General features: G+C 35.6%; 1 protein-coding gene across 3 annotated transcripts in view; it reads right to left on the reverse strand.

The window, feature by feature from the left end:
- The window catches only part of PHYLLO (2-oxoglutarate decarboxylase/hydro-lyase/magnesium ion-binding protein), a 149,349-nt gene that overhangs the window by 64,371 nt on the left and 72,224 nt on the right, over positions 1-12,754 (reverse strand). For all 3 annotated transcript variants that reach the window (XM_089991278.1, XM_089991277.1, XM_089991279.1), the window contains 7 exons: positions 5,373-5,531; positions 3,032-3,157; positions 2,818-2,949; positions 2,495-2,612; positions 1,309-1,464; positions 927-1,193; positions 502-669 (listed from right to left, as the gene is read on the reverse strand). In XM_089991278.1, the coding sequence (XP_089847404.1) occupies positions 502-669; positions 927-1,193; positions 1,309-1,464; positions 2,495-2,612; positions 2,818-2,949; positions 3,032-3,157; positions 5,373-5,531 (1,126 nt within the window). The remainder of the gene's footprint in view (positions 1-501; positions 670-926; positions 1,194-1,308; positions 1,465-2,494; positions 2,613-2,817; positions 2,950-3,031; positions 3,158-5,372; positions 5,532-12,754) is intronic.

Consider the following 12,754-nt stretch of genomic DNA (forward strand, 5'->3'; position numbering starts at 1 on the left):
TACATACATAAGAGAACAAAAGGATGAAAATACCGTGGATAAGAAAATTACAAAGACTCCTAAGCCTTTCAAGTTTCAACAATGTTGGCCAGAGCTCATATACTAAAATCTTTAAGATCTAGGAGTCTTGGCATTTAAGAACCAAAGAATATCATGATTGAAGGAAAAGAAAAATATTAATGTCGAAAAAGGAAGTACAAAAGAAAATAACTGCAGATTTGGCTAGAGGGACTTTAGTCAAGGTATGAACACTTCCCAAATCTTCTTGGGAGCTGCCTAGACATGTGTAGTGAATGTCCTTAATGACCAAATTTCGAAAAAGTATTTATTGAAGGGCATATCTTCGGTATTAATGAGAAATGGTTAAATATCCTGGCCTCACAAAGCAACTGAACCTCCGTATCAATTTTAATCCCACAAAAGTGGCAAACATGCTTGTAGCACTTCAGAGGACCGAATGGTCAATGTTGCACATCTTCCAGCCAAAATGAGAACAAATACCTCAATGTACTGCAAGGAAAGACTGGCAACACATGTTCCAAATTCAATAGCTTCTTCAAATGTCCACATTCTATTAGCATCTACTCGGATATTGATCTGATATCCTACTTTCTTTCGAATTTCTTGGATTATAGCAGCATCCTCAGAAGGGCTTGCTCTACGAGCAACCTGTTATACAACTGTGACAGATTAATGGCATGTAAAGCAACTACCAGAAAATTACAACTATGATGCATCTTGGTATGCTATATATATTATCTTTCTAAGCCTTGAATAAAAGATATTTTTTGGTAAGAATTTGCAACATAATGTGTTGAATTACAGCTAATCCTTGCAGTTTTAAGTCCACAAACTATTGTTAGGTGATAAATTATGCAATACATTCATATTAAGAATATAACTACTTTGAGCACGCAAAACATAACCTTCAGCTTCACTGTTGTGAATCCATCCTCAACAAGTTGAGCAACTCTATGTGTGACATCCTCGGCTGAACCATTAGAGTCTACGAGAGCACATATCTGCACTCTTGATGCATTGGAAATGCTTTTGCCTGCCACATCTATTTTGGAATTCTCTGAAGCTATAGAGCCCAAGATCAGATCTGACATGCCACAATTTGTTGTTGCTGCTATGGCATTAAGGGCAGCCATCTCTAAGCCACACCTAACACTAGGAAAAATGGTAGACGGCTGAAAAAAAGATAATTGAAATTAGCATGCCTGAAAAAAGTCATAAGCAGAGATAAAATCAACATGAAGTGAAGGACACATGCAATAAATTGTCATAATCAAAACTACACACAACCTGTATCCCGATGCTTCTCCATATCCATGAGTCGAAGGAGCCTCTGAACAAGGGCAGCAGATGGCTTAACTCCAACCCTTGCATTCTGTAGCACAGAAATCTTAGCTGCTCTTCCGCGTCTATTTGTTCTTCGTTATGGATCTCCATTGGGGCTACCTAAGAAGTAGAAGTTGTTCCCAAAAAAAATATTACAAATCAGATTATAAGAATCAATTTAGTAGGGAGGTTGGATCTAATTGCATCCCTACCCTTTCTTGTTTACAAGAAAAACTGACGCACGACAGTTTTGACGGCCAAAAATGTATGTTACAAGGCAGATAAATTTAAAAGTGAATAAAATTCTCATTCAAGAAAATAACCAACCATAATATGACAAGTTTACAAGTAAAACTATGAAGAAAACATAAATATAATCAGAGATGTTCCATATGGCTCCATTTGAATTCCAAAAAAATTTGTAGAATCAGAATCCAACCAATCCAAATTTCTTGCATTTGGATTTGGGAATTTGGAGGAACTGGATTACAATTTTAGCCAATGCTTATACTATCTAAGGAATTAAATTCCCAAAAAAATAGCTGGTAATTCAGTTCCTAGACCCAGATAATGTTTATGACATTTTCTTTTCCATGATATGCAAATCTATATCTTACCAAATGAGCAGCACAGTGATTACCTTGCATCTGGATCAAGTATTAGTCTCTAGCTCCAGACTTATTCAAGAACTAGGAGCCATTTCTAGTTTGGACCTGGACCCATGGCAAAGACATATAATTTCAACCAGGATTGAGGATCCCAATCCACTTTTGGTCCAAAATCAATGTTTCATCAGTGCAGATTCAATATGAAGTTTTAACATATAGTTCTAAAGTCAAGATCTAAACTTGGATACAGAACCAGGTTCCAAGTATGCTTCTGGGCCTGGGTTTCTATCCCAAATCAATTTCTTATCCAGGCACTAGTGTGTTTCTATACATATCCTAAGGTGTTCACATTTTAAAACAATAGTAATACATGCTTCAGTAGTAACATACAAGAAGCTGTAATTTTCGGCAAAAGGACACTAACTATTGGATGGATTGCCACCCAAAAACAGATTTTGAGTAGATAATATGATTCCCTAATTATAGATAACACAGACTTATTAATTATAGCTGGATACAATATGGAAAAAGGAAATACCCACCTCTCCAATTCCCACATTTCCATTTTCAAGATGCAACATCAAAATGAATCCCTCCTTATAGAACCTCTCACTTCTGTCACTGAATTTGGTAGCAGTAGTGGGTGCAGAAAGCTGAATTCTGAAATCATTTGGAGCAATCAAATTAAAAGTTCAAAACAGATTCCATAGTTTGTAGAAGAATTCAGTGCATCAGCAGAAAATGTCAAGAGAATACATCTCATTCTGCTAAGAATAGTTTAAGGAAACCAAAATAGTGATTAAACCTAACATCTGTGTCATAAGTCCTTCAGGTTGCATTTTATAAGTCAAATGTCAGAACTTGCCTGTATAGTGAATATTCCATTTTCAGAATTTTGAAAGGTGCATCAACATTTGAATAGCAATCAAAAACTGAGACCCTCGAAAGGATGGCTAGTGTACTTTCTGCTGCTTGGGTAGCAAATTTTTGCAACTCACTGCATGTTGAGTAGAAAGTGTTAGAAAACAAATACTTCTAGTTGTTTCTACAAAGAAATTTAATGCACTAGAAAGAGAAACCTGTGAAAAGTGGCATTCTCCTCAATGGAACTATCAACTTCAATGACACAATCTGAATGACCTTGATGAGCTAACACCAATGAATCTTGAAGTTCTCTTTTTGTCAGCACCTGAAGATGTTTCACACTATAGAAGAAGTGTTAGATAATGCAGCATCAGAAGAAAAGAATATAGCAATCAAAACAATCATGAAAAGATAAAAACATGGCATTGACTCATTAACTAACAACCATCAAGATCTCGACTATTTCCATGGCAAGAAAGTTAATGAGAGCCTGTGGCCAAAGCTCAGATTTTGGCTGTTCTCCTCCTAGAGACATGGCCAGGAAGTGCATGGAACTGCTCTCCAGCATGGATGAATTCCCCAGCTTTATAAAATTTCTCATATTTTTACATAGCACTGGTTTGAGGATGGTTTTTTTTTTCTAAATATTGAATGGCTGAACCATCTCAAACTCATCCTAAGTTTGGGGTGTGCTTCTACTAGCATAAGTAACACAAGAAAAAATGAGCATGCGAGTCAAGCCCTGGCAGCTTATTGCAGGCTGTTTCCCTTTATACAATGATCACATGAAAAGAGTTTTTGGACTTGGATTTACTGAATGAAATACACATTTCTGAAAGTTGTGCTAGTTCCTACTTAGTACACAATATATATGAACCAAGGTTGTCAGACTAAGAAGCCAAAGTGGGAAACAATACAGAAAGCGGAAGCGAGAAGCGATGCATTTTAAAATGTATAGGAAGCGGGAAGCAAAGAATAAAAATATATATATAATAATTGAATGTGAATCAAAATGAAACACAAATAAAAACTAAAATAAAAGTGACTAATATTAAATTTTATGGTTTTTTAGTGTAAAAATTGTTTTTTAACAAAATCTAAAAATGATGACTACCAATTTAGAGAAAGCACATGGAAGTGAGTAAGAAGAGTGAGATAAAACACATAAAAAAACATGAAAGGCTGAGTAAGAGAACATATAAGAAGAATAGATGAAGTGTGTGGAAAGCATAGAAACGTGGGGGAATTGAGGTTCTCATCAAGTTTCGGAAGCACGGAGTATCACACTTCCGAAGCGAGTTTCCGGAAAGCGAGCTTCTCACCTATCTAAGAAGCTTCCGGTAACTCAGATATGAACTTGTGAGGTTATTAGCAACTGGAATTCAACTGAAACAAAAATAACAAAAGCCAAATAAATAAAATATTTGGCAATCATTATTATAATACAAAAGAAAAAGTGAACTAATAGTATGTTTACTTCTAAAATGGAAATCCAATTCCAAGGAATCAAGAATTTCCTCTTCACCTGTAGCATTCCAATTCCGTGGAAAATACACCTTAGAAGGCCTTTCATGCTAATATAGGATATGGATTCCAAGTTTCTCATAATTCACAAAATACAATTCTCTAATGATCAAATGGCCTCTCATTTCCTCCAATCAAGCATGATGACAAGGCATTTGAGAAGACCATCATACTCAGTAACTATTTGACAGTAATTTCAGATTCAGCAATCTTGCTAAACAAAATGACAATATTAGCAAAACTCAAGAAACAGTCATGCCATAGAATCTCCTCAAATTATGAAGGAAAAAATTATAGTATTACATTTCAAAGATCTCCTGTCAAATATTAAGAAATTACTAGAAAGTTACTAGATGGTTGCCTGTGTTCTGCAATAATAAATTGAAATCCATGATATGATCCATTAATGACCATCATGACCATATTAGTGTTGGCCAAGATCGGAAAAAATACAGATTACTTTTAATAATGTGTAGATCGTAAAAAATCTACATGCAAAAAGCGGTAATGGAGCATGAAGAGTACATATGTAAATAATTCAGTGTTAATAGAGAAAACATACAACTGGCATGAAGTTCAACATAAACGGCCAGTTAGTAATAAATGCTTCTCATAGTTTCCATGAATAATGAAATTAACTAATCCTTAGCAAAGCAACCAACAGCCCAAGTTTCATTTTGTATGTTAAACTTGTCTTTGTTATCACTTTCACAACTAATACAGATCACAGACCACCAATGCCCATGTTTCTTACGAACTCTTAATTCTCAACATGAGGATACATTAAGTGCCAGTGTTCAAAAACCCAATGACCCTGGGGCCTGGATTCAATTTTAGAGTGCAACACTATCATATATATAGAAAGAAAAACTATATAATGACATGATTACTTGTAAAACCAAGAAATAAGTCTAATAGCATAACGCTAAGCTACATTATACTCATTTACTAATAATAAGTTGAATAACTGGTCTTAAAACACTGATGCGTGCCACTAACAGTTGACAGAGAGAGAGAGAGAGAGAGAGTTACCTATGTGCCTTACATAGCTCTGCAATTTTCACACTGTGAGATGTGTAAAAATATTTCTCCATTATACTAGCTGGTGTTCTTTCAGCAATTGGAAGTAATCTAAATATTGCGCCTCCATGATTGTTCATCACCACTATGGTTATAGGCTTCCGCAACATCCTTTAACAAAGAATAAGATAAGGTGTCAATTAGGCTATGAATAAGTATGGTTAGAAAGAGTATTTTAATATCTGAAATATCAATAGCAGCACCAAGTTTTAACACTAGAGACTAGAAAATAATTCATAATTATATAATGCCCTAGAAATAACACAAGTAATAATATACATAGCTGCAGAAAAAGTTTGTGTATTCATTGAAAGCATCGTACTGCAGTGCAGGAGTTTTTAGTGGCTCAATATAGAGTTCTAAAGCAAAACAAGTAAAAACTCAACTTTGACCATGTGAAAGGGGATCGTGCAAATTAAAAGAACATCACAAAATGCAAACATTATACTTTATCCTTAATTGATAAAATGCAAAGATAATAAATAGAATGGAAGCAACATTGTACGGCATGAACCATCTAGAGTACGCAATGATGGGACCTTGAAAATCATTCTTGTTTGTTTGACTCACACATGATTAATATAATGCTATTGTCAGCAAAATATTTTTTGCATATTTTAACACACATATTTATCATATTCATAGCATAATCAAAATATATATATATTTTATTTATATAAAAAATCATACTTTCAACCTTTCATAGAAGCACAGTAGCATATATATATATATATATATATATATATATATATATATATATATATATATTAGTATTAGTATTTTTGACACTACAAGGTATTTTGGGCTAGTAATTATTCCCAAAAATATCACCAATTCCGCAACAAAACCACTCATTCCTGGTAATGCAAGAGAAGCCATCGAGAAGCTACTGAACATCGTAAAGATTCTTGGCATTAGTACAGCTATTCCTCCCATTTCGTTAAGATAACGAAGACGTATTCTATCATAACTTGTTCCTTCCAGGAAAAAAAGTGCAGCACCAATAAATCCATGAGAGATTATTTGTAAAATGGCTCCATTGAGTCCCGCATCGGTTATAGAACTAATTCCTATTATTATGAAACCCATATGAGATACGGAAGAATAGGCTATTCTCTTTTTTAGATACTTTCTTGGAATTGAAGTTGCATATTCTTCTCGAGGATATATTTTGTCACAGATGAAGCTTGCTACAGATATGTTCTAAGTCTGAAATTTCTGATGATAAAAAAGTAGAGACTCCCGAGGTTATTAATGTCAAATTACGGTTGGAGGATGGGGTTCTTCTGAAAGATCCCACACCCTACAGACAACTCATTGGGTCTCTTACCTACTTAACCATCACCAGACCAGATATCACTCATGCGGTTCACTCAGTTAGTCAATTTCAGCATGCTCCTACAACTGTGCATATGAGTGTTGTTCTCTGGATCATTCGTTACATTCAGAACACCATCAATAAAGGGCTATTTCTATCATCCTCTTTTTCCTTGAATCTTCTTGCTTATACTGATGCAGATTGGGGAGGTAATCCTAATGATCGAGTCTCAACTACTGATTTTTGTCTTTTTAGGGGACTCTTTGATTGCCTGGCGATGCAAGAAGCAGCAGAAAGTTTCGCTATCATCTACTGAAGTTGAGTATTGGGTCATGGCAACCACAACAATAGAACTTATATGGCTTCGCAGTCTGCTTAAAGACATGGGGGTTGATATTACCGAAGCTTCTAAATTATGTTGCGACAACAAGAGTGCCATCTATATTGCAAGCAATCATACCTTCCATGAGCGTACCAAACATATCTAAATAGATTGTCACTATGTTCGTGACGAATACTTACGAGGAATAATTGTTCTACCGTATGTCACTTCAGAATATCAGTTGGCAGACTTCTTTACTAAAGCTCTTCTGGCTCCCCGCTTCATGTTTCTTCTTGGCAAACTTTCCGTCTTTTCCCTGTAAAGTTTGAGGGGAGGTGTTAAAATGTATATATATATATCAATACCCGATAGGGGTATTTTTGTAATTTCACATAGTTGTCTTTAGAAAACAACTATTTTTATTTTTTGTTAAAATGTAATTTCTTTTTTTATTTTTTAGTTTTCTTTTTTGTATTTTTTAGGAACCAAAAGGGGCTCCAACCATAGAGTCGTTGGAGCCCCCAACGGTCACAAATGTGACCGTTGGGGGCTCCCAACGACTCCATGGGAGCCCCTTTTTGGGCTCTCCTTTTGAGGCCCTTGGCCCTCCTTTTCTCTCCACTCCCTCTTGTATAAATAGGGGTGAACCCCTTGTATATTTGTATTCTTGAGAGCTCTCTCTCTTTTCAATAAGAGGCTTTTTATATTGTTGAATTCTTAAAGGCTTGTGTTTGCTTTGTCCCTTAGTGGACTTGTGATATTGTCTCTTTTATTCATTGTTGTAAGTGCTTATGAGCACTCTTTATATTTCCGCAATATCTCATTACACCCATCACATATCCTCAAAGTTTCTTGCCTTTGAGGTTATTTTCCATAGTGGAAACCCATATCATGTAGTTTGCACCATTCAATTTGAAAGAGATCAATCTTTTGCACATTCTTCATTTTTGCTTAATAAAGGAGGGAAGAAGGATTATGTAAGAACACGAAAGAGCCCCTCCACTTGAGTTACCGCAAGCACCACGATCCCCGAATCACGATCTTTCAATGGTCACTTTTCAAGAGACCAAGAGCACTATAGCTTGTATACCATGTAATGAAGTATGCAGAATTGTAGGAACAAAGTGCAAAAACACATACAAGTCCAATAGTGGATAATATAAGCGCACAAAGGCACAATATATGCACAAAAGTGCAAGAACACAAGTCCATTATGTCACAATACAAAAATCCAACAAAGGGCAACACAAAACAAAGTAAAAAATATATTTTTTATTGAATATGTGCTTGGAAAAGCATGAGAAGAATAGGGGGAGAACACCCCTATATATACACAACAAAACAAGAGAGAGAGAGAGACCTTGGAAGCTCCCAAAGAGTCGTTGAGAGACTCTATGGTCTGAAAAGATCATAGAGGCCCCATTGGTCTCCCTTAATTACATGTTATAAAGATAAATAGAAAAAAGGAAAAATATTGTTTTAATAAACAATATTTAATTACATATAAAAAGACAAGACAAAAATGTCCCTATAGAGCAAACTATTACAATACAGATTATATATATATATATATGAATATACATATATATATTAACAACAGTGAGGCATATGCCTCATTTAAATAACTAACCCCCAATAGCAAGTCCTACGACTAGTTGGACTAGCTACCAATAACACAAAAAAAAAATAGAAATAAATAATAAAATAAAAAATGAAAGAATCCTAAAGCTAGCCTATAAGTATACATACATATACTTATCCCATCCTAATAGGTATACCTTGAGTATACCTATCCTAAAATATATAAAAGGTATACCTAAAGCATACCTTAAATACATCCAAAAAAAAGTACAAGAATACATGTAAGAAAGGAAGAAAATAACTAAAGTACACTTAGGTGTACTTTGGTATATACAAGACAAATACAAATACATAGGAAGATGCTACATGAATCTTAACATAGAGCTACGACAATCAAATCCGAACGAACAAAACATTGAACTGAATTGTACCAGTCTCTATTGGGGATTATTACTTATTTTTGTACTTGTTTTATTTTCCAATTATTTCTTCAATTAAGATAAAGAAAGAAAAATCTCTTATCTCATGGAGAAGGATATCATACCCATAACCATCCATGATTGTTTGTCTCTAGCACGACCACTTGATGAAATGGGGAAGGAAGTGAGGTAAATGGCCAATACTACTGGAAGGATTCCTCTTTGGCTGATATATATTGTAACCAGTATTTATGTGATCGGTTTAGTGGGTGTTTTCTTCTATGGCTCATATTCTGGATTGGGATCGTCCCTGTAATAATTGGATGAACTGGACTATAGCCATGAAAGAGTAAGAACTCAACAGGACCTCAAATCTATATGAGGGGTCGGGTCCTATTGAGTTCTTACTCTTCGACCAAAATCTTGACTCATTCCATAAGAGGTGGAAATTCATCCAGTAACACAATCATAATACATATACATAATATTAGTACTAGAATTTTATAAATGACAAATGGATCGTTTGATTGGCCCTGATGTTTTAAATTACAACATTCCTTTATTTTTTATGATGTTTTTGAAATGTTGAATTTGTTGATTGATTCATAGTATCTATCTGTCACATGGGTGTGGGTGCGGGTGCGGGTGCGGGGGTGCGGCACTTTCAAAAAACCTAGGTGCGGGGGTGCGGCAAAAATATAATATATATATAGTCCAAAAGTTGGACATAAATGACCCTGGGTACGTTGACTGCACCCAGGGTTAGGTTGACTGCATCGGGTGCGGGTGAGGGTGCGACATGGGTGCGGCACCTAGTTGGAGAATCCCTGTGACATATAGGGCAAAAAAAAAAAATCTTGGCAATTTTTTTTTAAAATCTGAGAATTGGACCAAAATGACCCTGGGTGCGTCGGGTTGACTGCACTCGGTGCCGCACCTGCACCCGCGTCGAGTCACGTCGATGCGGGTGCGGCACCCTGCTAGCCGAATCCCTGTGACATAGTATCTATAGATATAGTGTGCATAAATTTTATATTAAAAAAATGGCCTTTTGTAATATAATTAAAAGTTTAAAGTTATTCTTCATAGCATTTTCATATTTGGTAATATAATTTATTTTTAGAATTTAAAATCCTAACCTCTCTCTCTCTCTCTCTCTCTCTCTCTCTCTCTCTCTCTATATATATATATATATATATATATATATATATATATCTATATATATATATATATAGAGAGAGAGAGAGAGACACAATGAACCATAGTGACCAAGTCAACAAGTCATAACAATTTGTTGCTGATTCACACGTCAACTCGTGTCATCTGGGATAGGCCATGCATTTGGTGTGTCCCCAACACAGTAATATATGTTAAAATGTAAAACTGTACATATATGTATATATAATAATATTATATTATTATATATATATATAAATACATTTTTAATTTCTTTCTTTTCTGTATTTTTTTCCTTTATTTTTATTTTTTGTTTTTATGTCATCTAGTTCAGTTTGAACTAGAATGACTGTTGCTAGTCAAGTCCTGTCCAGACTTGACTAGCAATAGAGAGCTGTTGGACTGACACATTCCAACAGCTCTAAATAGAGCTGTTGGACTGTGCCCAACAGCTCTATTGAGTCCTCTTTCAGCTGTGTATATAAAGGGGTGCAGCCCCTCTTGTATTTTACTCCAATGCTTCTTAAGCAATTGGTTTTTCATATCAATAAAGAATACATTTTTTATTTTTATTTTGTTTCCAGTTATACCCTTTTTAAGGGTTATGCTTTAGTGTCATTCTTGACACTTGCTCTTGTTAATCAAAGCTCGTGTTTCGAAGATCCCCATTTCATTTCATGGTATCAGAGCCGCGGAAGTACTAAATCTTGAGGAAAAGCTGCCTCGGTTTCCGTGCCCGTTTGCAAAAGTGTTCGCCACTTGAAGAGAAGTGTTTTATCACTTCATTGGAGAAGATTTCACATCTTGTTGTACTGTTTTTTTTTCTTTCTTTCTCATTTTTCTTCTTGTTTCTCTTCTATCCCTATTCTTTCTCTCCTTGTAATCGATGGATGACAATGATAAAGTCACCATCATGCCTATGAAACTAAGCGATACGAACTATGTAACATGGGCTTCAATCATGAAGCACCATATATGGGGAAAAGGCTTATGGGGGATTGTGGATGGTTCCGATTCGGAACCTAAGCTATCTCTTACTAAAAAGGAGGGAGATAAAGAGGTCCCTCTATCGGAAGAAGAGAAAATCAAGGCTATTGCCTCATACGAGAAGAAATGGAAAGAATGGAGAATATCTCATGCGAAGATAATGTCATGGCTTATCAATAGCGTTGACATTAAAAAATGCTCAAGTCTTGCCAAATTTGATCATGCCGATAAGGCATGGGAATACCTTAAGAATATGTATTCCCTTAAAGATATTGCACACGTGTGCAACCTCCAAGAAAAAGTTCGAATGATGACACAAGGAGACAAAACTATTCGTGAATATTACAATGGGTTGTCCGAACTTTGGGAAGAACTTTCCCTTTTAGAACCAAAGTGGCATTGTGCCGAAGACATCGAGCTTCGTCAGAAACAACTCGATGCTGAACATTTTTACCAGTTTATCACTGGATTAAGGCCGGAATTTGAAACCACTAAATCGGCCCTACTTCACCGGGGAAAAATTCCTTCTATTGTTGAAACTATTGAAGAGTTAACAATGGAAGAAAATCGTCTCCGGAAAGGTTCTTTAAAAATTGAAGATGATTCCGTTTTAGCCGTGTCTAGACCAGGGAATCATGTTCGATCATATAGGCCTCCTCACTTTAACCGACAAAATGGTGACTATGATAAGAAGAAAGTTATTTGTCATCACTGTCATGAACCGGGACACTACAGGCCACAATGTCCCAAACTTAAGGAGCTGAGAGAAAAAAGAGCTGCAATTGCTGGATCGGAGCCTAAAGATCAGGATGCACCAGTTTCCCTGGCCCAACTAATGGAGATTCTTCAGCCTCTCATCAAAGGTGCCTCTTCCTCATCTGAAGCTTCAACCGGCGCAGCAGCCTCATCTTTTTCTGATTTAGGTAAAATTTCTTGGCTTCTTGACTCTAGTGCATCTTTTCATATGACCCCAAATAATCAAAGTCTATCCAAATGTGTTAAAAATAAAACAAGTGTGTCAAAGGTCTTTACTGCTGATGGGACTTCTCTTGAAATAGAAGGAATAGGAAATTTTGAAAAAATTTATAAAACAAAAAAAAAATTTATTCCAGAAATTAGACATGTTCCCAAATTAAATTTAAATCTTTTATCTGTATCTCAAATTTCTGATTATGGGTGTAATATTTCTTTTTCTTCTCATGGTTGTTGGGTACAGGATCGCCAGTCAGGCAAGCTGATTGGGGAAGGCCATAGAGAAGGAGGGCTCTATTACATGGATTTTTTGGAAATGCCGAAGAAAGCTTTTTGTTATAATATTCAAAAAATAGAGTTGGAACTGTGGCATAAGAAACTTGGTCACCCACATATAGCCAAAATCCAACATTTTCCAAATCTAGGGAAATTTTGTAACTCTAAATCATTTGATTGTAAAGATTGTATTCTCGGCAAAATGAAAAGATTACCATTTCAGAACAGAACCTTTTTCTCTTCAAGACCACTTGAATTAATACACTCGGATGTTTGGGGTCCT

This window comes from Nuphar pumila, chromosome 16, assembly GCF_984573655.1.
Source record: "Nuphar pumila chromosome 16, dmNupPumi1.hap1.1, whole genome shotgun sequence".
NCBI classification, from domain to species: Eukaryota; Viridiplantae; Streptophyta; class Magnoliopsida; order Nymphaeales; family Nymphaeaceae; genus Nuphar; species Nuphar pumila.